At 53.5% G+C, this 27,473-nt stretch overlaps 7 protein-coding genes across 7 annotated transcripts; 1 reads left to right on the top strand and 6 right to left on the bottom strand.

Moving 5' to 3' along the window:
• On the bottom strand, nt 1–1,275 carry T310_4328 (Cell wall glucanase; the record flags this gene model as incomplete). Its single annotated transcript, XM_013472807.1, has 3 exons — nt 1–596; nt 653–1,090; nt 1,158–1,275. Coding segments are annotated over 3 exons (1,152 nt in total), but the record flags the coding sequence as incomplete, so codon positions are not given.
• Nucleotides 1,276–4,466: 3,191 nt separating this feature from the next.
• Nucleotides 4,467–9,441, bottom strand: T310_4327 (Transposon-encoded protein with TYA; the record flags this gene model as incomplete). Its single annotated transcript, XM_013472806.1, has 5 exons — nt 4,467–5,687; nt 5,835–7,889; nt 7,946–8,009; nt 8,262–8,895; nt 9,015–9,441. 5 exons carry the CDS (start codon nt 9,439–9,441, stop codon nt 4,467–4,469), a joined length of 4,401 nt encoding a protein of 1,466 aa, XP_013328260.1.
• A 1,110-nt stretch (nt 9,442–10,551) lies between these two features.
• T310_4326 (uncharacterized protein) lies at nt 10,552–11,658 on the bottom strand (the record flags this gene model as incomplete). Its single annotated transcript, XM_013472805.1, has 3 exons — nt 10,552–10,763; nt 10,798–11,539; nt 11,620–11,658. The coding sequence occupies 3 exons, from the start codon at nt 11,656–11,658 to the stop codon at nt 10,552–10,554; spliced, it is 993 nt and encodes a 330-aa protein (XP_013328259.1).
• Nucleotides 11,659–12,638: 980 nt separating this feature from the next.
• T310_4325 (Proline oxidase) lies at nt 12,639–14,171 on the bottom strand (the record flags this gene model as incomplete). The annotated part of the gene is made up of 1 exon (XM_013472804.1): nt 12,639–14,171. The coding sequence occupies one exon, from the start codon at nt 14,169–14,171 to the stop codon at nt 12,639–12,641; it is 1,533 nt and encodes a 510-aa protein (XP_013328258.1).
• An 831-nt stretch (nt 14,172–15,002) lies between these two features.
• T310_4324 (Polyketide synthase) lies at nt 15,003–17,180 on the bottom strand (the record flags this gene model as incomplete). Its single annotated transcript, XM_013472803.1, has 8 exons — nt 15,003–15,070; nt 15,126–15,141; nt 15,373–15,432; nt 15,478–15,514; nt 15,774–15,859; nt 16,059–17,000; nt 17,083–17,137; nt 17,173–17,180. 8 exons carry the CDS (start codon nt 17,178–17,180, stop codon nt 15,003–15,005), a joined length of 1,272 nt encoding a protein of 423 aa, XP_013328257.1.
• A 525-nt stretch (nt 17,181–17,705) lies between these two features.
• Nucleotides 17,706–25,538, top strand: T310_4323 (Enoyl-[acyl-carrier-protein] reductase (NADH); the record flags this gene model as incomplete). The annotated part of the gene is made up of 6 exons (XM_013472802.1): nt 17,706–17,823; nt 17,941–19,883; nt 19,918–22,047; nt 22,096–22,514; nt 22,567–23,398; nt 23,496–25,538. The coding sequence occupies 6 exons, from the start codon at nt 17,706–17,708 to the stop codon at nt 25,536–25,538; spliced, it is 7,485 nt and encodes a 2,494-aa protein (XP_013328256.1).
• Nucleotides 25,539–26,231: 693 nt separating this feature from the next.
• Nucleotides 26,232–27,473, bottom strand: T310_4322 (Polyketide synthase; the record flags this gene model as incomplete). Its single annotated transcript, XM_013472801.1, has 2 exons — nt 26,232–27,116; nt 27,375–27,473. Coding segments are annotated over 2 exons (984 nt in total), but the record flags the coding sequence as incomplete, so codon positions are not given.

Raw genomic sequence — 27,473 nt, 5'->3', positions numbered from 1 at the left:
GCTAGACGAGCCGCTGGACGAGCCGCTGGACGAGCCCTGGGCGCCGGTACCGCCGCTGCTCGACCCCGGCACGCTGTCCGACACGGACGGCGTGGCCCCCGAGGCCGTCGCCAACGACGCACCGGCCGTCATGTTCGTGCCAGTCGCCTCGAACGAGGCCAGAACCGTGCTCTTGTTGGTGATCTCCACTGAGCTGTTGAGGCCCAACGCATTCGTGTAGACGTAGGACGAGTTGCCCTGGATGTTGGCCCCCGCCGGAGGGTCGTAGCACTGAATCGTGATCTCGCCGAAGGTGGCATAGTCGTAGCCGTGCTGCTTGATGTCCTCGCTGTTCCAGTCGATCTCACCACCGGCCCAGGCGATCGTACCGGGGGCGTTGGTCGGCAGACCGGCCGGCCACAGGGACAGCTGCACACGCGCCGGCGTCTGGGGGTACTGGTACCGGTTCGCCGTGGCGTTCCAGGTCTTCTCCCGCTGCAGCGTGCGCACGGATTGCCCGTCGATCGACCAGGTGATCTGGTCGGGCTGCCAGTCGATCTCGTACGTGTGCCAGTTCTCGAAGGTGTCGGTGGTCGACGCGTTGACCTCGTTGTCATCTGCGGAGCCTGTTAGCAATCGCCCCAAGACGGCCAGGATTGAGAGAGGGACGTACAGTCCAGAACACCCTGCCAGTAGTAGTTGGTCTGACCGGTCGTCAACTCAGTACCCACAAACTCCCAGTCGATCTCGTCCTTGACGTCGGACAGCAGGATGAAGGCAGTGACGACACCGGCACCGCGGCTGGTCTTGAGCTTGGCCGAGACCTTGCCGTACCAGACATAGTGGTTGTTGGCCAACAGCGTGCCAACGGTGTGGGGGGCCATGGTCAGCAGCAGGTTGCCGTTGCTGATGAGCGGCGAGCCGCTGGACACCCAGTCGGCCTTGCTGGCATCACCGAGATACTTGGTGTTGGGCTGGACGGAGTCGAGGTTCTCCCACGTGTAAGTCTTGCTCTCGCAGACGGGGGCGGGCGCGCACGAGTCGATCGAGTGAGACGAGAGCGGATCGCAGCCGCCCAGGCAGTAGGCGCCCACTCCACATTCTCCGTACTCTACATTCCAGTCAGCCGTCAGCCATCCGCCCTGTCAACCATGTGGCCGGCCATGTGGGACACTCACGGGAGCAGCATGGCTTGTCAGCCGGGCACTTCTGCGTCGGACTGCAGGTGACGGTGTCGTCCGCCACGACATACGCGGACAGAGCGGCCAGGAGGGCCGCAGCGATGAAGCGGACCATGATGGTATATAGGGACGAGGATATGTGCAAGAGGCGAATCAATCAACTAGTACACAGAAGAAGCGAGATTATTATTAAATAACAGTACTGCAGGTCAGATCGAGGTAGATGCAAACGAGAGGGAGCAGTGAGGACAACGATCGAGACCGTCACTGCGAGCAGCCGCAACGAGTGCGAGATTAGGGATTAATTAAGCAATTAATTGACAGTGGAGAGCGAGCGAGAGGAGCGCCCCGGGGAGCGAAAGCAGCGGATGGAACTCGAAGAGGCCGAGGGGGCAGGTGCGAGGGAGCGGGCAGTCTTAAGGGAGGCGCGGTGGAGAAGCACCACGAATCCCCAGACGGGCTGTCGGCGGCTGATTGGCAGGCTGTCATGCTGTGCAGCTCGGCTAGTCGGAGGGGCCGGCTGCCGCTAGGTTCGCACCGTTCCCTCGCGCGCACCAGCAGGATCTGCGTATCTCTTGGAGTGCTAGGTAGGTATTATTCAATTCATCATGGCCCTGAGACAGTTGCGTTGACCACCAGCTGTCTCGATGAAACGTGGACCCTGTTGCAACAACAACAATCACAATGCCCTGCCCGGCCATGCGGGTGGATCTTGTCTGACAAGTCTGTCACTGGCCCCTTGCAGAGCGTCCAGAGGCTCGATCCATTCGCTGTGGGAGCAGAGACAAGACGCATGCGTATGCCGCTGCATCGCGAGCTGACATGATTGGCTTCTATTTTGGGCATTTCCCACGCCTGTGGAATCCCGTGACCGGCACCATGGTTCGCCTCAGCCGAGACGAGCATTCAGGCCTTTCTGTCTTCTCGAACTTTCGCGCCTCAATCGACGCCCTCAGTCACACGAGATTCTGATAACGGAGCAGCAGACATAAAGAGAAGAAAGAAAATATCGCCACCCCTTCTGCGCCCAAGGTTGCACAGAACCGGAACGCGAGTCCTTTGCATTGCCACAGTCGGCGTCTTTTCCCACTTTCTTATAGGCTCGACGGCACTCCCATATGACGTCTGACTTTGCCTAACAGTGACCGGTTGTTGTTCCAATAGGAAGCTTTCTGGGGTGTTTTCTTTTTTATCCAACTTGCTATGCACGTTATCATGTCTCGAATGATGCTAGACATCGGATCTGCGAGCACGTGATTGCAGAACCTCAACGAGAAAAGACCATTCGCTCTATGACGGAATGAATAATGCTTATTTTCTCTCCGTACAAAATGAAACAGTCAAGTTTCTGATGAATCTATGTTCAACGCTGATGGATACTGTGCCGAGGTAATTCCTTTCAACACCTTCGCAGTGTCAATTCCACCCCGTTCCTCATTTCTGACCTTTGCTTTCTCCAGATCTTCGCCCGTTATCCGACTCTTCCAGGTGGTGAAGAGAGGCTAGATTATCAATAGAGAGAAAATTATCGAGGGAAATATCACAACTCGGCGCCAAACAGCGCTCAAATCACACATTTCCGGCCAGTGCGGGCCAGCGTACTCCGTAGAGAGTACATAGGCATCAACTAGCTGGTTGATGCTGACGTGAGAACAAACGCAGTACCAATCTCACTGAGAACCAAATGCACGCTGGGATAGTTGATCCACGCAGACCAGAACAGGCCAACAGGAGTCACTGGTCATCGACGGATCAACTGCCCCTTAGTTGTCTGCTCTACGCTGTCGTCCACATTGGAGTAGGCATGATGATTCAGTTGATCATGACTCTGGAATGCAGGCGCGTCTTAAGGACGACAGTGAGTGCAGCAAATTCTACTCCGCAGTAGATCATCGTGGCGTAAAGTTCAGTAAACGCACAACGTAACAGGAACTCACCATGGCCATGCCGGCAATGCTTGATTATAATCCAATCCAATCAGAAGCAATCACCAAGTGGACCTTTACGTGTGCGTGGGGATCCTCGAGCCGAACTCTTGCCGAAGGAGGTAGCAATGCCCCGTATTTAAGGCGCTGCCAAGACGGCGAATATCGACAGCACGCAATCCAGTATGGGGGAGTACGGAGTATTCTCACAAGGTGTTCCTAAGACAGTAATCTTGTTCTTATCGAAAGCTACCCTAGGTACAGTACATAGGTCAGAATATCGTATTCCTACTCGGACATCGCCCGAATAGGATAATGAAGGATAACTATCTATTATTTGCAACCGCTGAACAATACCTCAACCTCTAGTCTTCGAAGACTTGCCACAGAGTTAAAAATTAAAACCGAAGAAAAAAAAAACACTGTGGACATTTGGGACAGACCGGGATTGAACCGGTGACCTCTGCATCTTCAGTGCAACGCGCTCCCTACTGCGCCACTATCCCCTTTTTGGATGGGGCCGCAGGTTGACGAATCATACGGCGCGTACGGAGTACTCCATAGGTAGAGGAAGAATAAATACGGAGTAATAATACTCCGATAACAAGCCTTTAACGACTCGTTCCGCTTGAAGGCTTGAAGGGGAAATTCTACATAGACTTACTTATGCCTATAAAATGCTCCGTACCTTTGGCCCTCTGCTTTCCTATAATGTAAGCCTATATAAAGTCTATACGGTGCCAACATAAAGCCTATACGGAGTACTGAAGGCAGGCCGAAGGCAGTTTTGTTGTGGTATGCTTACATAAGAAACACAGACGGGTGCTGAGTAAGCAGAACTGACCAATCAACGCATTTCTGTATTTTTTTTCGTTCAAAAAAAAAAAACATGACCTAATTTCCATTATATAAAACTCCGTCGAGAAGAAGATAGATAATAAAAATTAAACCGCAAAAAGCGTATGGGACAGACCGGGATCGAACCGGTGACCTCTGCATCTTCAGTGCAACGCGCTCCCTGCTGCGCCACTGTCCCATGTTAGGAAGCTGGGAGCAGCTTTGATGGTTTAACATTGATGGATGATAACAGCTCCTTTATTGTCAAGACCTCGCGATGAAGGCAAAACTTGTTGTATTCGAGATATCTAACCTATCAAAAAGGTGCAGAACCGACAGAGAGGGAAGGAGAAGAAAACAAAGAAGACAAAGAAACTCGATGTGCGACTTGACAAGTTGACTAGAAGCGAGGTCATGTGGAAAGCAACCACGTGACCAGTCAGGTCTGCGCCAGGGCCTGACATCGTACCTCCCCCCCTCAGAGGGTCGTCCCTGATCCCTCATGAATTGCCTTGCCGGGGACGAATTGCACGGCGGTACTGATTCATCTAACTCTTCGGGTGCTTCGGCGGTTAGATTTGGGCTTCATATCGTCGGGTCGAACGGGTAGGGCCGGGCAGTCGGGATGAGTTCGTATAAATTCATCAAGGCGTTCGGGGCAGTTGGTGAGGTGCCAGAAAGGCTCCCATGTATCCTCTTCTTCATCACATCCTTCCCATCGGACTCGGAATCGAATTTGGTCATTCTCATCGCGAACGGCGTCAGTAATAGCTCGTACCGTATATTCCTTCCTGCCATCGACATAAGTCGGCCTAGTTAGATCTTCAGGTTCCTCATTTTCCTCTTGTCCTGGAACAGGGGGGTGGTATGGCTCCAGTAATTCAATATGGAACACAGGGTGGACCTTAAACTGCGGAGGGAGATCTAATTCGTAAGCATTCTTATTAATAGCACGCTTAATGGTAAATGGGCCTTCCTTCTTTCGATCAAGTTTCTTGCAGGGCCGTTGACTCCGTATATTGGTTGTCCGGAGATAGACTTGATCCCCAACTTCAAAAACCATGTCGGCGCGTTTGCGGTCGTAGTATTTCTTGTTCGTTTCCTGGGCGCGTTGGAGGTTCTCCCGTAGGATCTCATGAAGCTCCTTCATAAAGTCTGCATAAATGGCAGCATCGATATCTGTAATTTTCCGGCCTGGATGTTCTGGTACAAATTCGACGTCGGGGTCGTAGCCATGTTCCGCAAAGAATGGTGAGACTCCTAGGGCAGAGTGTTTTGAGTTGCACCAAGCCATCTCGGCCATGTCGAGCCATTCGTCCCAGTCGTCTTGCAAATAATTGGTAAAAGCCCGAAGATATGCCTCAATAACTTCGTTCATACGCTCTGTCTGCCCATCGGACTGTGGATGGTAGGCAGTAGACGGATTAAATTCCATTCGAAGATCGTTGCCCAGTTGACTCCAGAACGAATTGAGCCAACGTTTATCGCGATCCATTATCCATGAACGAGGAATTCCCTTCTTTGAGATCACATTTTTGCGAGTCAGGATTGCGGCTTCCTTAGCTCCAGCCGTCTTCCGAGTTGAGGCGAGGATAATACCCTTACTAAAATGATCGACATGCACTTGGATACAATCATGGCCATATTTTGTCCTTGGTAGATCGGTAATCAAGTCAATGCCAATTCGGGACCAAGGTTTCTCAGGTGGTGGTAGTGGTTCGAGCCGTCCAAAGGTTAGATGAGTATTAGCCTTGTTCTGCTGGCACTGTGAGCATCCTAAACAGTATTCCTCAACATCCTTTTTCATTCGTGGCCAGTAGTATTTGCGTTGTATCAGTTCGAGTGTTCGTTTCTGACCCATATGACCTGCCAGTGGGGCATTGTGCAATCGTCGAAATACCTCCATCCGTACATCCTTTGGCACATAAAACCGATCATGATAGAACAGGAGCCCATTACGTGCCTCCCAGCCCTGTGGGGGATCCTTATATATCTCAGTGGCCGTCTCATCTGTAACCAATTTCTCCTTAATCCTTTCTTCCATATCAGGACTAAGAGCGAGGGCGGCAATTTCCACTTGATTTGGTTCTGGAGACTGTTCGAATCGCAAGGATGCAGAGGCAAATTTGAGGAATGCCTTAGGCTCTTCGGGGAATTCATCCTCAATGACATAGTCTGGTCGACGAGAAGGTCCGTCTGCAGGATTAAGGTGACCCTGGATATGTTCTATCACAAAATCAAACCGGCTTAGGCGTTCAGCCCATCGTACTTGCAACGGTTTCAAGTCCTTAGTAGTCATGAAATTTCGCAAATTAGCATGGTCCGATCTCACAATGACAGTATATCGAGCTCCTTCGACATATGGTCTAAATCGTTCCATTCCCCACACGATAGCAAGGAGTTCTTGATCTGGGGTAGAGTATTTGCGTTCACTGGTGCTAAACTTCTTGCTCCAGATCATCACTGGCCTCATTCTCTCATTATCATCTTTTTGGCAGAGGATTGCAGAGGCAGCGTCGTTACTAGCATCGGTATAGACGTAGATCTGTCTATCAGGGTCAAAGTGCATTAATATTCTTCCTGGCACAAATTCAGCCTTTAGTCGTTCGAAGGCAGCTTGTTCTTTTGGTCCCCAGTCAAACTGTCTTCCTTTTCGGGTAAGGTCCGTCAAAGGTTTGGCAATATGGGAGAATCGTGGCACAAATCGCCGATAGAATCCAGCAGTCCCAATAAAGGCCTGAACATCTCGTACTCGTTTAGGCACAGGCCATTTCTGGATCGTCTGAATTAGGTCTTCTTCCATAGAGATACCTTCTGGTGAGATCTGGAAGCCCAAGAAGTTAACAGTCTGAACATGGAATCTGCATTTCCGTAGCTTAACACATAACCCCCATTCTCGAAGGCGTTGGAGGCAGTGACGTGTCCGTTCCTGTACTTCTTCCAATGTAGATCCATAGATCAAGATATCATCGAGGTATGCGATTAGTTCCTCGTCGATTAATCCATGTAGGGCCTGGTCGATATATCGTTGGAAGGTTGCCGGGGCATTGCATAGTCCAAACGGCATCACCAACCACTCAAAGAGTCCATACCGGGTCTTAAAGGCAGTCTTCCACTCATCTCCCTTCCGGATCCGGATATGGTGGAAGCCATCCCGCAAGTCTAGCTTCACGAAATACTTTGCCTTTCGGACGCGGTCAAGTAGTACATCGATCAAGGGTAAGGGGTATCTATCTTTCTCCGTCATGCCATTCAATATCCTATAGTCGCAACACATCCGGGGATCAGGAGCGCCCTTTTTTGCGGCAAAAAGGGTAGGGGCACCCGCGGATGACTGGCTCCTTCGAATAAACCCCCTTCTCATTAATTCATCGGTCTTCTCCTTCGTGATCTGTAGCTCTAACTCTGACTGATGATACTGACGCAGACTTGGCGGGCTTAACCCAGGTTTCAGGTTAATTGCATGAGCAAATTCGGGTCGGTAAGGGAGTGGCTGATTCATCCGAGAGGGTTCAAATATATCACGGAATTCCTCATAGATCTCTGGCAATTCAACATCACCGTCGATAAGGCGTTGTGGGAATGGATGTTTACTCATTTGATCTTCTTCAAAGGCGGCAGCAACCTGAATCCGCCAATCTTCAAACCTCTTTGGAATCTTTGGTTCATATCTTCCCTTGTAGTGGAATGGCGTCCACATTCGGGTAACGGTAATTCCTGCAGCTCGAATAGCTGCATTAATGGCATCCTGTTGTTCTTCTTCATCTCGATCAGAATCCTTGGCAGGATCCTTAAGGTCATTATCATCAATCCTTCCAATAGGATCGTCGTTCTTCTCGATCCGTCCATTAGGATCGTCGTCTCCAGAGTCCTTGGTGGGACTCTTAATATCACGGGGTTCTTCCGGGGAAACTGACGTGTTATCAGTAATTCCTAGCTTCGTCCTTAGGTCGTCCAATAGACCATTCTTCCTCAACCAGTCGGCACCTAAGACTAAGTCGGTACTTAGTCCAAGGGGCATACAAATCGGTTCAGCTTCAAAAATTCCAAATCGTGGGATTCGGCCTCTGACTCGGTAGACAGGGACCTGAGAATTTCCTAGTTCAATCTTCCTTCCACTGATGTCTTGTACTTCGACTTCCTCATGTCGAATTGGTTTCATGTTAAATTCGTCTCGTAGCTTTGGTGACTGAAAGGTTCCATCAGAGCCAGTGTCGTATAGGATCCTAATCTTTCGTCCTCGTAACCATCCGATTCCTCGAAGCTGCATCCGCCCTCTATTCCTTGTAGTAGTTGGGATCGCGCCTACTGCCATAGCGGAGGTAGTCAGTAGGCTTACTCGTTTTCCGAAGGTAGTTCTACCGCGGCTACCGACTTGGTGGCGGGGTTAGCCTTTGTATCCTTCTTCGGCTTATTGCAGTCTCGAGAGATATGGCCTGGTTCGTTACAATTAAAGCAAAGTCCCTTCCTAAGGTGCTCGCTGCGGATATCCTCAGAACCGTCAGCAGGCTTAGTATCCTTGGGTTTGGAACTGGTCTTCCGATCTCCCTTCCTGGCAGCGGAGTGTTGCTTCTTGCTCTCCTTATACTCCCGCTCTAAGCGTAGCCCTTTCTGCTTAACCTTATCGTAATCCTCAATGTTGATATCAGACCGACGGATGGCCCCACGAAGTCCGGGTTGCAAGGATTTGAGGAAAAGGGTGGCTTTAGTACTTTCTGGCCAGTCAACCTGAGAGCAAAGGGTTTCGAATTCAGTAATGTGATCCAGCAAATCGTCCGAGCTATTATGCTGAAGAGAAAGGAGTTTCTCCTGCTGATTAGCAATACGATCGGGATCCTCAAAATGCTTGTTTATGGCGGCCTTAAACAACTTCCAGCTCTTAAGGACTCCCTCAGGATCATGACGATAGTATTGTTGCGCCCATTTGTCGGGTTTCTCATCAAATCCCTTCATCACGTATGCGACCTTGTATTCTTCGGTTGGAAAGCTTGTTTCGTAGAGGCGGAAGTCCAATTCTACTGCATTGAGAAACCGCTCTAGATTCTCGGACTTCCCATCGAACTTGGCTCCTTTGAATTCCTTTGGCTAATACCGGTAGTAACGGAACTAGGAGCGGCAGAGGTTCCTCGACTTGCTTCTTGGAGTTGTTTGAATTCGGCCTCACTCCTTCTGAGCTCAGCATGGAGAAGTCGATTAGTGCGTTCGGTCTCCAATATCTGTTCCTTGGCTTCGGCTAGTTCCGTATGGAATTGCTTTTCCAGGGAAATACACTCAGCCTCTTTTTCCAAATAAGCCGTGTGTTCGTTTCGGTTCTCCATGATAAGGCCCGCGACCAGCTTCCTCAGTTCGGTAGAGCCGGTGGTTAAAAGCTCCTTAATCATTCCATTATAATCCTTGACGGAGATATCGAGATCTTCAGTGTTCTCCACTTCTTCCATAAAGGCAGTCACCTCCTCATCTAATTCATCAAAGTGATCCTCAGCCGTCTGGATCAATGACGGACGGCTTAGGCGAGCCATAGTGTCGTATTGTCGATTTGGCTCGCCTCCTGATCGGCTGGTTTGTAAGAGATAGGGTAGACAGACGAATGAAGGTCGGTTCTATGTCAAGACCTCGCGATGAAGGCAAAACTTGTTGTATTCGAGATATCTAACCTATCAAAAAGGTGCAGAACCGACAGAGAGGGAAGGAGAAGAAAACAAAGAAGACAAAGAAACTCGATGTGCGACTTGACAAGTTGACTAGAAGCGAGGTCATGTGGAAAGCAACCACGTGACCAGTCAGGTCTGCGCCAGGGCCTGACATTTATTACTCTTTTCGCCATCTTAGTTTGACATTGTTACTACTGTAATGGCCCTGTTGTAAAGGGTATTACCTTCTTAATAGCCATTTTTAAATGTATCGGGCTTTTTTTCTTTTCTCATTGGTCTATGCTCGATATAGTCAGTGCACTGTCTGTTGCTGATAACAACGATTATATATAGCAGTATGTACTGTATATCGAAGGTGGTATGATCCTGCCCTCTTTATTTTTTTATCTCTATGGTGTCCTACTTCCCTTTTCTACAGTACTCTACACTGTTGGCCTACGTACTCCTACGACTGCTACAAAAGTCAATATGGATCATCGGCAGGACAGCGCGGAGGTCGTTGTCTTCGCCTCACAGAAGACCTTATCAGCGAGAAGCTACCAGATGGACAGTGTCAAAGAATCAGAATTACTATTAAGTACACGATCATAGTTACATACTTCTGGCAATCTGGTGACAATCTTGGCCAGAGAAAAGAAGAAGAAAAGAAATGAAAAGAAATAAAACACAATCTGACCTCCATGAACCCTCAATAACTCCTAACCGCCCATGACTTCCTTCATCTCCGTCTCAATTGAACAATCTGACCTCTCCCATCTCCCAACACCTGTACCGTCAATCATGTGCAAAGAAAAAGAAAGAAGAAAGTGAATGGAAAAAAGAAAACAGCAGATATCACCACCAGGTCACCCTGCTCAGTATTCAATTCCCCGTTCGACAATAATCCCTGCCAGGGTCACGTGTACAGGCCCTGCGCTCCTTCCTTCCGAACTCGTGCATCGCGTGCAACATACGGCAACGGCGAATTTAAACTCGAACTTAAGCTCGAGGGGCACGGTATCTGCCCGGTCTCATCTGGGTCGTGAGGACCAATTCCTTCTCGCACGGGTCCGTCGAATAGGACACTTCCAGGTTGTAATAGACCTGGCGGTGGGTCTTCCACGCGAGGAAAGTTGCGAGCACCCGGCGTGCAACAGTGGTACTACGGAAGACGGCAGTGGCTGGAGAAAGAGACGTGCAAGTGTCAGTACCTGAATCCAGATGACAAACTAGGGACATGCTTACCATTGCCACTGTTGAAAATCCAGGTGAACTCAAGGTTTCCTGGGCCAGCCAGAGTGGCCACTTCGCGCTCCCACTTCTCCGGGGTCAGTCCTTCGCCAAACAGCTTGGCTTTAGCAAAAGTCAGGCGGCGGCGTTCGCGAAGTGGATGGTTCATGCGGCCAAGGGAGACGTGCCATTCGAACGGTTCTCCCAGGGTCAACTTGTAGCCGCTGCCGAAGCACGACTTGCCCGTCGCCGCAATAGAATCCTGGTTGCGGTCCATAAAAAACTGTGCGTGAAGCAAGTGTTGGAAGATGATAGTTGCCTTCGTTGGCCCGTCCACACGGATTTCGTAAATGGGTCCTTCGTGGATATGCGCTGAGGCGAACCGGACAAAGTTGCCCGCTGTCTTGCCATGCACATGGACGATTCCAGCCTTGCCCTCTTCAGGGATGCCTTCGATGGGCATCGAAGGGGAGTGACCAATTCCGTTCAACGACGGCTGCTTCATGGCCGGAATGTTCCCATTGGAGGCCGCTCCTGGGAAGGCCGCCTTCTCAACAGTCTTGTTGGGAGGACTACGGGCAACGACGTTGGCCCAATTGGCTGCACCTTCCTGGCGACCATGCTGGGCCTTCTGCAAGCCCACTGCCTTTTGCTCACCTTGCTTTGCCTGTCCATGAGGAATTCCTGGACGTGACATGACCTGCTGAGAGTGATCATCCTTCTCGACCTGATTGGGTCCGTTGTGTCCGTTCTCGCCCTTTGGTTTTCTGTCAGCACAAATTCAAGACGGCTTTTTATGTTTTCACGGCTTCCCCTGTTCTCATGGACTTGACTTACCGCAATCTTTCCGGTCAGATATTTAACCTCGATCTCCATTCTCGCCGTGGAAAATACATTGACCATCTCAATACTGAGTTTTCCAATGTTATTTGCCGCGACATTCTGTCCGGCACGACGCAGCTGTGAATCTGTCAGACTAGTCACCATATAGACAACAGAATTGACGTCTCAGGATGGTGGGCACCTCACATATTCAGTGATATTGCTGAGATGAATCAGCGCTTCAGTCATTGCATGATCCATGACTGCACTTTCTTTATGCGAGATTGCCATTTTGACGTGTCTTCAACAGGATTTTCTTAGAGAACGAGGTGGGCAGGACGATGATGATGTCTCCCAGCACTTCAGGGGACTTGTGTGGGAGTGAAATGGGTATGATGATATGAGATCCCTTTTTTGAATATCAAAAGGGGAGTGAGGGTCAGTGAAGGATCCTTCACACAGTACTGTGTGTGGATTCACACAGCCTGCGATAGGTCCTTAACGGTGAGTTGATCGATGGAGAGTTTGGATGAGAGGTGCGATAAAAAGAGATGAGAAGGGGACGGTGTCGATAGATTTGTGGGTGGGAGACGTGAATTTTCATGGATGGGATGAAAGAAAGTGAAGAAGACTGAGGGAAAGTCAGGAGGCTGGGAAGTTGGCAGACCTTTGCCTGACTAACGCGACGCGTCTGGTCGCCACCTGGGTGATTTTCTTCTATCAGACGCGATTGCTTTGCGTTGGTGGATGGTCTGTCTCAAAGTGGAAATTCAGACGAACAGACACCCCTGGAAGGCCTCTCTCCCGGACGCGGATATAATTTAATCCTTCTTTGAAGGCACCTGATATGATGCCCCTTTCAGGCGCGTGGTGTGCTATAGAACGCCCTATATCTTAAATCATTGTTGATACAGTGGAAGAGAAGATTTACCTTAGGCACTCCCTGGTTTGAATATCTTTGCTCTCAGACATAAACCATCTTCTATGGACAAGCAGACATGAGACGAATACTGACTTCTGTATGCGTTCCCTTATTAGTGAGTCCTATTCGATAAAAAACCCAGAGATCCCCTCCTCTTGAGTTCCGCAAACATTGCTTGTCGTGTATCCTTTGTTCGCGAGGCTGCATCTCGATTCTCATGTCCTCTGCGAAGCAGATACTTTGTGCATTCTCCCACCGTGCCCCAGACAAGATACTTGTACGGCTTTGGCACCTCCTCGTCAACAGCCCCGTTCTGCTTCGCAATCTTGGACTCTTGAACCAGCTGACAGCTGATGTCATCGGCCATTCCTTGCAATTGGCCATAGGCCATTTCAATCAATGGCTGTCCAGTTCGAGCTTGTTGGTTGCGAAGAGCCCGGGCTTTCTGGACGGATTTCCGGTTGTGAGTTGCCAGGACCAGGTCTACTTGAGGGAATGTCGGGCGATTTGATGTGGAAGATTCAGCTGAATCGGATGGCAACGGTTTCAGGACTGATCCGTACTGCCTCGTGATCAATGATTCGGCGATACTGTCGTATGCTGCGTCGGTATCGTCCTTGGTCTCCCAGAAGAGATGCCTTGGGTCACTCCCGAGATAAGCACCTCGGACCAGTTTCACACCCAGCACAAAACCCTCCTTCTGCGCTGCAGCAAGATGGCTGGCCAACGTTTTCGGAGTGGACAGAAGATAGGCTTGGTAGGTGCCACATACCAAAGCCCGGGGCTCGCCTCTAAGCGTGAAGCTGCTGTTGTATCTGCGCTGGAAGTCAAGGACCCATGAATCGATGGTGCGCTGGACAGCCTGCTGCTCAGCGTCGAAGAGCAGTCTGACATTGCGTTCTCGAGCCCGGTCACAGATATCGACAATGGCTTGCTCGAGCTCCGGAGACGGGGGCAGACCACGGATCAAGTGGTTAAGAGCCTGTCTGCCCGCCCCTGTGAATTTCAAAGCCACAAAGTCGCCCTCGTCAGCCAGCTCGACGGTCTTCATCGTGCCGTCCTTCCAGGCCAGCACCTCGCGGGCATTTCTCTCCTTGGCTGCGGCGTCATCGAGAGTCTGCGTGCCAACAGCACTCGCTTCGTCTTCGTCCATGACGACCTCTTTGCCGTAACCCAAGATGACTCCGGAATATCCCATCCGCTTGAGCTCTCGGATGTGGTTTCTGACGGCCGGGGGGTTTTCACCGGCACAGAACTGGGCATAGAGCGTTTTCCTGAGGAAGAAGTTTAGGATCCCATTCCGATCTGGATCCAGGAGTGCTGACTTGGAATTGGCCAGGAACGAGAGTGCTGCCAGTGTCGGACCCAGAAAGAGTGGCACCGAGGAGATTGTCGTGACAGACAATGACCGGATGACTGCGCTAAGTGGTAGAATGGAGAGTGGCGACGTTGACTTCTCCGTGTATATCCTAGCTGGGGGAGATGGTGATGGCAACTGCCGTGACTTGACATCATGATGCGTGTGTCTGACAGGAAGTCGAATCTGTAGAAACTGGATCTGACCAGCAAACTTCTTGCGAGACAACCCTATACGGGAGGGCGAGCATTGCATGGCTCTGGAGCCTAGGCTGACAGCCCCAATCATCGCGCTGGTTCGTCTCCCTTGAGTTGCGAGGTATAGCTATATGGAATCTGGCTTCTAAATAATATCTAGAGCGATTTTAAAATATTTGATATCCCCCACTGGCCTGACGAGTCCACTCACCCAGAGTCAGCGACTGTTAGCAGCGCAGCGCAGTATAGATACTGCAGAAAGTCAAGCAGATAACTGATCTAGTGGTATACAAGTGCAACACAAATCTAATTTAAATATCTATACACTACTCAGATAGTAGACGCAGGCATAATAGCTGCAGTGTCTACTGGCTGGCCAGCCAGCCAGTCTGACTGACTGTCTGTCACCGGGCCGGTTGCAGCAATTTCCTGACGGACAGGAGGTCGGCACCCGTGCCGGTGTACTGCCTACAGGATATGTACTACTGTACTTAGATCGGCCCATAACCGACGAACATTGCATTGCATTGCATTACCCGCCTGTTATTGTCCAACGATAAGTATATCTAGATAAGTCATTAACGTTAACCTTACTAGCCTTAGCAGAATGCTTCAGTGTCGAAGATGTTCTGGTACTGTACATACGTCACTATGAACAAATATTCCTCAACATCATCAGACGAGGATATATATATTCTTCTGCAGGTTGACACAGATCCGGGAAGAGGGTACTGGATTTTATTACATGATCCTTCTCCATGACTGGATCGATGGATCCATGGATTGCTTAATACATCTGTTGTGGACTGTAGAGCTGTACGGTGTATGTTGTTACCCCGCCGGCAAAATTACCAGATCGGTCATAGACAGATCCATCCCCGTGACCCGGCCTCGACCCATCCGGTATGGGGTACTTACCTAATTAGGCAGGTATAGCTTTACGCAATGTACCACCAGTAGTAACCACTGGACTAGTATGGGAGGTTTTTGCTGCAGGTTCAGCAGCTACTGTTTCCTATACTACCTGATACGTGTATCTACCTACCTAATCTATAATCTACCTACCTAAGGTACAGTAAAGTTGTACTGTGCTCTGCAGCCTAAATCTTACCATACCTGTTGGCTACCTAACCGGCACGCTGCATATCCGGCCAACTAACTGATGACGATAAGGTCAGAAGTGGTACCATTGTGGAGCGGTCTTCAGAGAGAAGGGAAGAGAAGAAGCGCTTATGCTTAATGCTTATGCTTCTTATCTTATCTCTTCTCTGGACTTAGGTAGCTTGACTTACATAACCACGTAGGTAGATCACTGCTTCTATTTTAGGAAAACTAGGGCTTAGGGCCTGGGGCTAGGACTGCATGCCTGCTTTGTTTGCCTTGCCAGTCGTACTTACCTCGTTCACACCGCTCCTTCCAAATCTAAGCTTCTTTCTTTGTCTTTTCGTTCATGATCACTCTTCATCTAATAATTTGAGATTTTTCTTCTTCTTTGCTCATGCTTCCTTATTTTCGATCTGCATACCGTCCTTCCTTCCCAATCCATCTTATGCGTCGTGTCCAACGAAAATGAAGAGAACAGGACAATAACGAAGTTCTTCTGTCTCCATCTCCCTCTTCCCTTCTAACGGCCTTTGCTATTCAGCAAAAAAAAGATTCCCATAATCTTCGTTTCCCCGCTTGACTTACCTACCTATCGAGGCCTGTCACCCAGCGCGTCTGTCGTGTAGATGGAATGTCTCTCACAATGTCCCGCAATAAACCCGCCAGCTCATTCACCTGTCAGCCTGTCAGTCAGCTGGTTCCTGGATAATAGCCGCAGCAGAAATTCTAGTTCGTGATCACAGACATAGGGCTCACTGATCAAGGAAAAATGCGTCCCCGACATCGTTGCGATGCTAATTCTCGTGCCTGGCAGCAGCTGTTCCCATCCCTGCGGCCCAAAATCGGTCTTCCCCTGCAGAAGAAAACGCGACACCTTGACGCGCAGATCCAGCCCTGTGGCATTCGCTTTTGCATCCGGCAGGACACCGTCCCTACTCCAGATGATATATGTGTCTGGCGGTACGTCGAGGGGACTCATCGCTGTCGGATGGTAGTCTTCGACGGCGCGGAGGGTCGCTTGGAAATGGTCGAGCAGCCATTGCGGCAAGTTGTTGCCCATCATGCCCATCAGGTTGTGCGATGCCACGTACTGGATGACCTCCATGGGCAGTGCCTCGAAGACGACCCGGCACGGCGAATCTATGAGGATAAGCTTGTGGACGCGCTCTCCCTCGGCAAGAAGCTGCTTGGTGACCTCGTAGGCATAGTAGCCCCCGGCCGACCAGCCCCCCAGAAGATAGGGACCATGAGCCTGGCGACGACGGATCTCGGCAACCCAGAGGCGCGAGAGTTCCTCGAGAGAGCAGCGGTATCTGGACCCATCCCCGCCTAGATAGGGACTGTTCATGGCCACCAGGCAGGTAGACGGCGCGATGACAGGAATACCGCTATACGCCATGCCGGAACCACTACCGTCTGGCAGGAGGAAGATGGTGCGAGCACTCGTCGCCAGGTTGCCCTGGAGGACGACTGATAGCGGCACCTGGGACTGCTTGTCCAGTGATGTCTGATAATACTCGCGAAAGGCCGCTACGGTGGGAAACTGCTCGAAGACGGCGGTCGACATATTGACGCCCAGCCGGTCCTTCAGGCGGGCGACGATGAGTCCCGCAAGGATGGGATTGATCCCTAGGGCGACAAACTCATCGTGGTTGTCGATGTCGTCGACGCTCACGCCGGTCTCGTCGGCGATCACTTGGAGGGTTTCGGTCCAAGTCATGAGGCGATCGATGTTGCAATGCACGCAGACTTCGCGGACGACGATCAAGGTCTCGTATAGACTAACTTCGGCGTATGTATTGTGAGCAATGGGTGCCTATCTACATGTCAGGACTTTTACTCCAACCAGATCGACTAAGAAAATTGAATACGTCTGATTCGACTGTCTACATGCGTACCTTGTGGCCTTCGAAAGACATAAGATGACCCCAAATGATGAAAATGTCGAGATACCTGGTCCGAAATTTGAGAAGAATTCGTCTCCTCACCGAGTCATTTAGCTGCAAACACGGCGTGCGGAGTTGGTCGGGCAGCTTTCCTATCCTGATTTCGTGTGCGACCATCCGGTCGGTTTTCTGAATTCGATAGATAATACAAATTCTGGCATATGTGGTACAGCATCCCGCACATTGTAACGTGGTGGGAAATCAAATGCGGCTGTCCTCCAGAGATGGTAGTGCCATCCTTCCACACCGTTTCGTGATCTCCTTTCTGAGTCATGCTTACAGCGCTAGATTCGGGGTTTCTGATCCTGTGGGATCGGTGACGTTTCATTTCTTTGTTCTCATCTTGTGGCACGGCAGACCGTGGAGAGTCTGAACAATGGCTTTAGAAGGGATGGATTGAGGGATAAGCTTCTGCTTCCGTCATACGAAGCAGGTTGGTGGGACAAGTTGGCAAGAGAGGCTCATGGAAACAGCGAGAGACAATCTCTATTTCTGCTGGCCTGGACCTCTGTTATATCGTCTTCCTCATCGTTGTCTCCGCAATCACTCACCATCATCATCATCATCTCCGCAGCATGACGCCGGCACCAACCACTGGGAGAGACGGCATTGCCGTGATTGGCATGTCCTGTCGATTCCCCAGTGACGCAGACACGCCAGAGCACTTCTGGCGCTTCATCAGCCAGGGACGAAGTAAGTCCATCCGTCCGAGCCAGCCTACATCTAGGGCTTAGGGCTTGCGGCCAAGACTACCTGTCTCACTTCCTTTTCTAACCCTAATCTCCCCATTCATGCCATGAGCTTGCCTAGTTGACAGCACGCCACCAGATGCCTACTCGGAGAACTCCCAGCGCTGGAACCCGGACGCGTTCCATTATCCCTATCCTCAGAAGAAAATCAACACCAGTTTACCGCGTGGAGGCCACTTCTTAAAAGCCGACGTGGCTGCCTTTGACGCCAACTTCTTCAACATCTCCCAGGTCGAGGCCGAGTCTATCGACCCGCAGCAGCGCCTGATCATGGAGGTAACCTACGAGGCCTTGGAGAACGGTGGCATCCCTATTCACCAGCTTGCCGGTTCACGCACCGGCGTCTTCATGGCCAGCTTCACGAGCGACTACCGAGAGATGCTCTGTCGCGACCCCGAGACAGCGCCCCGGTATACAGCGACGGGCACCAGCAGCACGGCCACCTCGAACCGCGTCTCCTGGTTCTACGACCTGCGGGGGCCCAGCTTTACCGTCAACACCGCCTGCTCTTCCGGCCTGGTCGCCACACATCTCGCCTGCCAGAGCCTGTGGACGGGCGAGTCCGAGACGGCCATCGTGGGCGGAACCAGTCTGCTCCTCAACCCAGACATGTTCCTGTTCTTCTCCAACCAGCAGTTCCTGGCGGGCGACGGCCAGTCCAAGAGTTTTGCTGAGAACGGGGATGGCTACGGCCGCGGTGATGGCATCGGCGTCGTCATCCTGAAACGCGTCGAGGATGCCCTCCGCGATGGCGATCCCATCCGCGCTGTCATCCGTGGCACTGCGGTTAACCAGGACGGCCATACCAAGGGCTTCACCCTGCCCAGTGCCGACGCCCAGGTGCAATTGATCGAGGACGCCTACCGGGGTGCCGGTCTGTCGCTGGCCGAGACCCGTTATGTGGAAGCCCATGGGACAGGCACGCGCGCAGGCGACTCTCAGGAGGCAGAAGCCCTGTCGCGGACATTCTGCCAATACAGGTCGGCCTCTGATCCGCTCCTCGTGGGGTCTGTCAAGGCCAATATCGGCCACTTGGAAGCGTGCGCGGGCCTGGCCTCGCTCATCAAATGTGTCTTCGTCCTCGAGACGGGTTGGATCCCGCCCACGCCAAGTTCCAAGACCAGGAATCCAGCAATCCCGTCGGAGGTGCATGTCCCAACAACCTTGATGCCATGGCCGACCAAAGGCCTGCGGCGAGTGAGCACCCAAGGCTTTGGCTATGGCGGTACCAACGCCCATATCATCATCGACGATGCCTATCACTACCTACACGCCCGCGGCCGGATGGGCCATCACTATAGCCACGTTTCTCCTCGTACTCTCACAGCCAAGTCGAACGGCGGATCGTCTATCAACGGCGGGTCACAGCAGTGGCTGTTCCGGCTGCAGGCCCAGGACAAGGAGGGCTTGAAGCGGGTCCGCGCAGCACTGTCGCAGCATCTCGCGGGCATACAACTTGACCAGGAAGAGAATCGTTATCTCCAGGATCTGGCGTACACGTTGAACAGCCGACGCTCCCGACTGCAGTGGCAGACCTTTGCCGTGGCCGGCAGTCTTGTTGAGCTCTCACAGACGCTCGATGCCGAGCCATGGGCCAACCCGGAGCAGCGCCAGACGACGGCCCAAACACCACGTCTCGGGTTCGTCTTCACCGGCCAAGGCGCCCAGTGGGCCCGCATGGGCGTTGAGCTGATGACATACGAGGTGTTCCGGCATAGTGTTGAGCAGTCAGACCGCTACCTTCGCCAGGAACTCGGCTGCCCATGGTCAGCTGTGGAAGAACTGGCCAAACCAGAGCCCATGTCACACCTCCACCTTGCCTCTCACAGCCAGGCGCTGTGTTCCGTTCTGCAGATCGCTCTCGTCGACTTGCTCAGCGACTGGCAGATCGCCCCGTCCGCTGTGACGGGCCATTCCAGCGGCGAGATTGCCGCCGCCTATTCGCCTGGGCGCCTTGACCAAGACCGATGCCCTCAAAGTGGCCTACTACCGTGGCTTGCTGGCGTCCGAGATGAAGCAGATGGATGAGACAGTCCAGGGCGCCATGATGGCCATTGGGGCAACGCCCGACCAGGTGACGAAATGGATCGACAAACTCACCCGGGGCGAGGTAGTGATTGCTTGCATCAATTCCCCGACCAGCGTGACGGCATCCGGCGACGCTGCTGCCATTGATGAGCTTGCCGCTATCGTGAAAGAAGCCGGTGTCTGGGGTCGCCAGCTGAAGGTCGATACCGCATATCACTCGCCGCACATGCAGATGATCGCCGCCCCGTATTTTGAACTCCTCGCTGACACCGAGCCCCGATCTGCGCACCAGGGCCGGTCCATGCACTCCAGTGTGTTTGGCGGGCAGATCGATCCTGCTGAGCTCGGGGCCGTCCACTGGGTGCGGAACCTCGTCTCGCCCGTGCTGTTTGCTGACGCCGTCTCCGATATGCTGAAGCATGTCGATCTGCTGGTCGAGGTTGGTCCGCACTCCGCCCTTCAGGGACCCGTCCGCCAGACAATGCAGGCACACGGCGTCTCCGGTGTCGACTATGTCAGCGTGCTATCGCGCGGCCAGAGCGCAACCCGCACCGCGCTGGTATGTGCCGGTTATCTCCTCCTGGCAGGCGTCCCAGTGGACCTCCGGCTGGTGAATCGCGAGAACAGTCCGCCCCGGCCGGTCGTTGATCTGCCTGCATATCCGTGGAACCACTCCGCCCGTTTCTGGGCGGAGTCCCGCCTCGCGAAGGAATATCGTCTGCGCCAGCATCCCCGGCTCCCCTTGCTTGGAGCTCCCTGCCCGTCGATGGGGGAGAGGGAGCGGCACTGGCGCGGCATGGTGCGCCTGTCAGAGGAGCCCTGGATCCGAGACCATGTCATCCAGGACTCGATCCTGTACCCCGGCGCCGGATTCCTGACCATGGCCATCGAAGCCGCCGCCCAAGAATCCGCCCCGGGCCGGACGATCAGCACGTTTCGCCTGCGGGATGTGCGGCTCGATACGGCCCTGCTGGTGACCGACGACGAGGTGGAAGTCATCCTGCAGCTGCGGCCGCACTTGATCGCCACGCGGGGCCCCGCCGCTGCCTGGATGGAGTTCACAGTGAGTTCGTCGGCGGACAAAGGCCCGCTGCGCCAGAACTGCTCCGGTCTGATAATGGTCGAATACGACGACACCCCGACGATGAGCCGCGAACGGGCGCTGGAGTCGGCCGCCATCCGGTCTCGTTTCCAGCAGAGCGACCAACGGTGCCGCACCTCCGCGGACGTAGCCCAGTTCTACTCGCGCCTCAGGGCCATGGGCCTGACGTACGGGCCCAGCTTCGCCAACCTGGTCGAGGTCCGTTCGCGGGCGATGGGAGAGTGTGTGGGCACGATTCGCATCCCGCAGGTGGAAAGCATGGTACCGACGGCATATCGCGATCATCCGCATACCATTCATCCAGCAACTTTGGATAGCATTTTCCATCTTGCTTTGGCGGCAGCCATCGAGGGACGATCGACCCCCCTGCCAGCAGCCATGGTGCCTATCGCAATCGCCGAGGTGGTCGTGTCCGCCGACGTGCCGAATCGCCCCGGGACCCTGTTAAAGGGCGTCGCGCAGTCGTCTCCGCATGGTTTCCGGGAGATGATCTCGGACATTGATGTTGTGGATGAGAAAGCAACCTCTGCAGTCGTCCAGATCAAGGGCTTCCGCTGTTCCGAGATCTCAGGAGCTCAGAAGATCTCTGACCATGCGGGAGAAGTAGGCCGGCCGATCTGTTTCCGTCTCGTGTGGAAGCCCGCCATCGACCTATTGTCCCGGGAAGAGCTGCAGGCAGTTATTCGCGATGCTGCCACCTCTGCCGGGCATGGATCGTCTTCCCTGGATGAATCACGGGCTGTTGTTCACTTCGTCCAGGATGCAATGCAGCAGGTCTCCGAAGATCAAGTTGCTGCTCCCCAGGCCAGCTTTTACCGCTGGTTAAAGGAGCAGTCAGCCATGTTGACAAACAGTACAGACCCGGTCACGGAGGAGGAGAAGATGGCAGACGGGTTCTCTGAGATTATTGGCAAAGACCTCGCGGGCATTCTCCAGGGGACGATCACGGCTACGCAGCTGCTGGAGAAGGTGGATCAAATCTACCGGTTACTTGTGAGCACAGCAGGATTTTCCGAGATCACTCGGATATTGGATGAGGTTGGTTTCCCTTGAATGTATGTTGATCTTGTTGCTAAGCGATCCTAGTACCTGACATTGCGACACCACACCGAGCCTGGCCTGTCCATTCTCGAAGTTGGTCTGACAACGGCAACACCGCTGTCGCTAGTCGCGAGGCTCCCCAGCTGCGGCCAGATTCTCCAGACGGCCTCCTACACGTTTTCCGTCCCGTCTGAGAAGGCTGTACCTAGTGTCGAGCAGCAGTTTGGCTCCCTGCGGGAGGCAGTGGCCATCCAGGTAGAGGATCTCGAACTTCGCTCGCAGGCCCTGGATGCCACATACGATATCATCATTCTCTTTGATCCGGGGTACGCGTCGATCTCGCCTAAGGATGTTCTCCACACAATGAGAAATCTGTTGAAGGACGGCGGGAAGATCGTTCTGGTCGAGATAAGCAGGCCTCAGCTGCGTCTAGGCACAATCTTGGGCAGCTTGCAGTGGACAAGGTAGTATTTTCTTACCCATGTGAATCTGATCTCACTGGCTAACCATGTGTAGGACGTTGGAGACTGACCAGAGCGCTTGGGAGACTTGCTTCCCTCAAGCTGGACTGACGCCAGAACTCACATTTACTGAGACACAGTCCCGTCTGGTGGTTAGTAGCGTGTCCCAGAAGGAGGAGAAGGGGGCAAAGGACGACGAGGAGATCACACTGGTGGAAGCACCGAACCCGTCTCCCGCAGCACAACGCCTAGCTACAGAGTTGGTCCAGCAGCTGGCCCTGCGGTCCATCCGCACCCGTCGCTTCACCTGGAGCTTGGATGATGTGACGGCGTTGAAGGCCCAATCTTGCCTCGTCCTGACTGATCTGGAGGCAGCCCTCTTCAAGAACCCCAGCCGCGAGGATTTTGCGTCGGCCCAATCGATGATCCTTCAGGCAGACCGTCTGCTTTGGGTCAGCGGTCCCTGCCTGGGCCCGGATTCCGCCCTGGTGACGGGCCTGGCGCGCTGTCTGCGTAACGAGGTCCCTGGGATCCGGTTCCGTACGCTGCAAGTGTTGGGCACGCCGCTCACGGAGGCACAGGCCTTTGCCAATCTGGTGCTCCGCGTCTGGCAGTCCGCTGGCCCGGACGACGAATTCCTGGCTGACTCGGGCCTCCTTCAGGTCAGCCGTCTCGTAGAGGATGAGTCCCGCAACGACGAACTGGCTGTGTCGCTCGGTCAAAAAGAGAGGGCTGTGGTTCCCACCCCGCTGGAAGAATCACCCCAGGCGCTGCAACTGAGTGTCCGCCAACCGGGCATCCTGGACTCGCTCTGCTTTGAACCGGATGACCTGCTCGAGACGCCACTCGCGGACGAGGAGATTGAAGTGGAGTTAAAGGCAACTGGGGTAAAGTAGGTTTCATCCTAGCCCTAACAATCCCTTTCTTTCGTTCTCGCTGACCCTCCTACGCAGCTTCCGGGATGTGATGGTGGCCATGGGACAGATCCCAGACAGCACCTTCGGTTTGGAGGGTGCTGGTCTGGTTCGTCGCGTTGGTTCCATGGCCTCCGCCCAGTACCGGCCTGGCGACCGAGTCATGTTTGCTGCCCAGGGGGCTCATCGCACTATCTTCCGGGTCCCCGTCTACTGCGCTGTGCCCATGCCCGAGACGATGTCATTCGAGCAGGCGGCCTCCCTGCCGCTGGTGTGCATGACCGCCTGGTACGGGCTGGTGAAAACCGCTCGCGCTACGGCTGGCCAGTCGGTCTTGATCCATGCCGCCGCCGGCGGGGTAGGCCAAGCGAGCATCATGCTGGCCCAGCATCTAGGCCTCGAGATCTTTGTCACAGTTGGCTCAGAGGACAAGCGGCAGCTGGTGCGCGAGGTCTATAACATCCCCGACGATCACATCTTCCATTCCCGGGACCTCAGCTTCGTTAAGGGCGTCCAGCGCATGACGGGTGGCAGGGGCGTGGATATCATCCTCAACTCCCTGTCCGGCGAGATTCTCCGGCAGACGTGGTACTGCATTGCCCCCTTTGGGACCTTCGTCGAGGTCGGGATGAAGGACATCCTGGACAACTCGCGTTTGGATATGCGGCCCTTCCTGCAGGATGCCACCTTTGCTTTCTTCAACCTGGTCCATATCCAGAAGCAGCGCCCGGATCTGCTGAAGGAGGCCCTGTCCGAGACGCTGGCCCTCGTCCATGCGGGTGTGATGAAGCCCATGGTACCGCTTTCCGTGTTCCCGGCCTCGCAGGTCCAAGACGCCTTGCGCCGCATGCAAACAGGCCAGCACCGCGGTAAATTGGTATTGTCCTACCGCACGGGCGATATGCTTCCTGTATTAGGTGCTCCAAGGGGAGTCCGCTTGGCCAGCGACGGAACCTACCTTCTCGTAGGGGGACTGGGAGGTCTGGGCCGCAGCCTGGCGCGCTTATTTGTTCGCCTTGGGGCTCATAATCTCTGCTTCTTGTCCCGATCTGGGGCCACGGGAGCGGAAGCGCAGGCGCTGCTACGGGAACTCGAGGAGCAGCAGCCCGGCGTGCGCACCCTCGTCTGTGTGGGGGACGTTTCCGATGCGGATTCGGTGGCCGCTGCCATGCAGAAATGCACCGACGCCTTGGGTCCAGTCCGCGGCGTTGTACAGTGTGCGATGGTCCTGCGCGACGCGCTATTTGCAAAGATGAGTCATGACCAGTGGATTGAGTCCACCCGCCCCAAGGTGCACGGCACTTGGAACCTGCACCAACATCTTCCCGATGTCGACTTCTTCCTCGTACTTAGCTCGTTTGCAGGCGTTTTTGGCAACCGCGGCCAGAGCAACTATGCCGCTGCTGGCGCTTACCAGGATGCCCTGGCTCACTACCGCCGCGGCACCTGCGGCCAGAAGGCCATCACGTTGGACCTTGGTATTATGCGTGACGTGGGCATACTTGCCGAGAAGGGCATAACCGACTCTCTGCGCGAGTGGGAGCAGGCGTTCGGCATCCGCGAGGCCGAATTCCATGCCTTGGTGGAATCCGTAATCGCGGACCAGCAGGAGCAGCAGTCCGCGGCGGGGGCGGAGCTGTCTCCGCCGCCGGCGGTGCAGATCCCCACGGGCTTGGCGACGGCCCGCTCCGCCATGGACGCCGGCATAAACAACCCCTTCTACTTCGACGACGCCCGCTTTTCGATTCTAGCCCGGACTGGCACGAGCCAGCAGCACCACCACCAGCACGGAGCCAACGGTCAGTCGTCGTTGTCTGTCCAAACCCAGCTGGCGCAGGCCCAGTCTCTGGACGAGGCAGCCCAGGTCGTGCAGAGCACGCTGCTCGCGCGCGTGGCCAAATCGCTGCAGAGCAACGTGTCCGACATCGACCCGGGACGTCCGCTGCACTCGTTTGGGGTCGACTCGCTCGTGGCAGTTGAGGTGGCCAACTGGGTGTTCAAGGAGCTCCATGCGACGCTGACGGTGTTTGAGGTCCTCGCCAGCGTGCCCATCACCGCGCTCGCAGAGCAGATCGCATCAAGGTCGAGTTTAGTGCCGAAATTTCAGAAGTAAATAAACAAGAAAAGATCTTCAAAAGAAGACGAAAAAGGTTGGATTGATTGTCTTATCCCAGCCTTGGAATAATTGATTTGATTGATTTCGTTTCACCTCATTCGGACAAAGTAAAGTTTTTTTCCCCAAGGACTCTGATTAATTAATTTCTTGCAAATAATGAAATATGTAAAACTTACGTAAATAAATAATTAAGAAACATATGTCAACAAGAAAATATTTATGCAAACATAACCAGGTAGTATAATGCATATAAAGAGTACGAAACGCCAAAAAATGTCTTAGTGCAAAGGATGAATTTTAAGTGACAAACTTTATAAAATTCCTATTCGACAAGGACAAAAAACGATTATCAGAAAAAAAAATAATCGAAATCATGAAGGATTAGACTCATTATCAGCAAAGAACCTAAGGGAACGGCTTCTGTCTCCTTCGTTTTTCTCTGATAGCCGTTTGCTTTATAGGTGAGATCACATCCATCCGAAACGACTTCGTGCTGATAAAATAAAACTATGGGGAAAAAAAAGCTAGAAATTGCTATTGACAGTCGTGATCACTCAGTCGAAGCGTTCTATTCTGCTATGGAGTTCAAATTCAACTGGTGTAGAACAACCCCACGCTCTCTTTTACAATCTTACCAAGGATTTTAATCTGGAGGCAAGCCACTAATTAGCTTGCCAATCCCATTCCAGCTCAGCATTTAGAATGACATACCTGCGGATACTTCAACAGCGCAAAATGATCCGTCTCCAACTCGCGTCGTTCGACCGCTCCAACCAAAGACTCCCAGCCCATCGTTGGGGATCGGTTTCGGTTGGCATCGATCCACTCGGTGATCGGATTTTTCACCAGACCCCGGCCCTTGCCCAGGCCATGTTGGGCGACAAAGACCGTTGATCGCGCCGGCCGCTTACCAGGAGGCAAAGGCTGCGGCACGTAACGGAGCAGCATCTGGAGCGCGGCGGCGAGATGCTGTTTCTGAAGGGATCGGACCTCTCTAATATTCTTGCCGGCACCGACGCTGGCGGGTCCCATCAACCCAGCCTCTTCAATCTGCTCTGGGGTCAGAATAGTCCCAGAAAGCGCGGCGGACACAGGAGCCGGTGCCGGCATATCAATCAAGAGAAGTCCAAGCACCGTCTCGCCAGCCTGGAGCAGCTGCCGGCTGACCTCCCAGGCGTAGACGGCACCGGCGGCATATCCCCCGAGCAGATAGGGACCAGCCGGCTGGATCTTGCGGATGGCTGCCACGAATGCCGTGGCAAGATCCTCCACCAGGCAATCGCCCATCGATCCCGGGTCCCGAACATACGGCGACTCGACCCCATACACTCGTCGCCCACTGGAAAGCGGTGGGAACGGGACATACATGCCGACTCCGCCCGTCCCGTCAGCCATGAGGAACAAGGCCGGGTCGGTGGACGAGACCAACCCAGATAACAGGACGGTTGTTGCGGCTTTGGTTTTAGCTTGGCGGGTCGGGACCGCAGACGGAGCGGGATCTCTCAGAGGCAGCGGAGCGGGATCTATCGCGGGCGGCGGGGCGGAAGACCTACGTTGTTCCGCAACCGACGGGACCTGTGCCAATTTTACGGAATCCCCCACAACCAAGAGATTCGGATCCTCCACAACCCTCGTTTCAGAGACAGGGCGTGAAACGGAAGAAAGAGCTTTGGTGGCCGCTGAAACAGTTGGGTGACGGAGGAAGAACGAGCCTGGCAGCTCAACACCGATCTCTTTGTGCACGGCGGAAATGATCGTGAGAGCCGTCAGGGAGTTCAACCCCAGGTCAGCGAATCTGGTGTCGGGCTCCATATCGCTCACGTTGCAACCCACCTCGCGAGCCACGATGGAGAGGACGAGGGTGGTGACATCGGGCTTGCCACTACCTTTGACCGCAGACGTCCCGTTGGAGGAGTTCGGAGTCACCAACCC

Source organism: Rasamsonia emersonii, assembly GCF_000968595.1.
Source record: "Rasamsonia emersonii CBS 393.64 chromosome Unknown ctg1118621760106, whole genome shotgun sequence".
NCBI lineage: Eukaryota > Fungi > Ascomycota > Eurotiomycetes > Eurotiales > Trichocomaceae > Rasamsonia > Rasamsonia emersonii.
The sequence above is the reverse complement of the archived record's forward strand: the minus strand, read 5'-3'. Positions and strand labels throughout refer to the sequence as shown.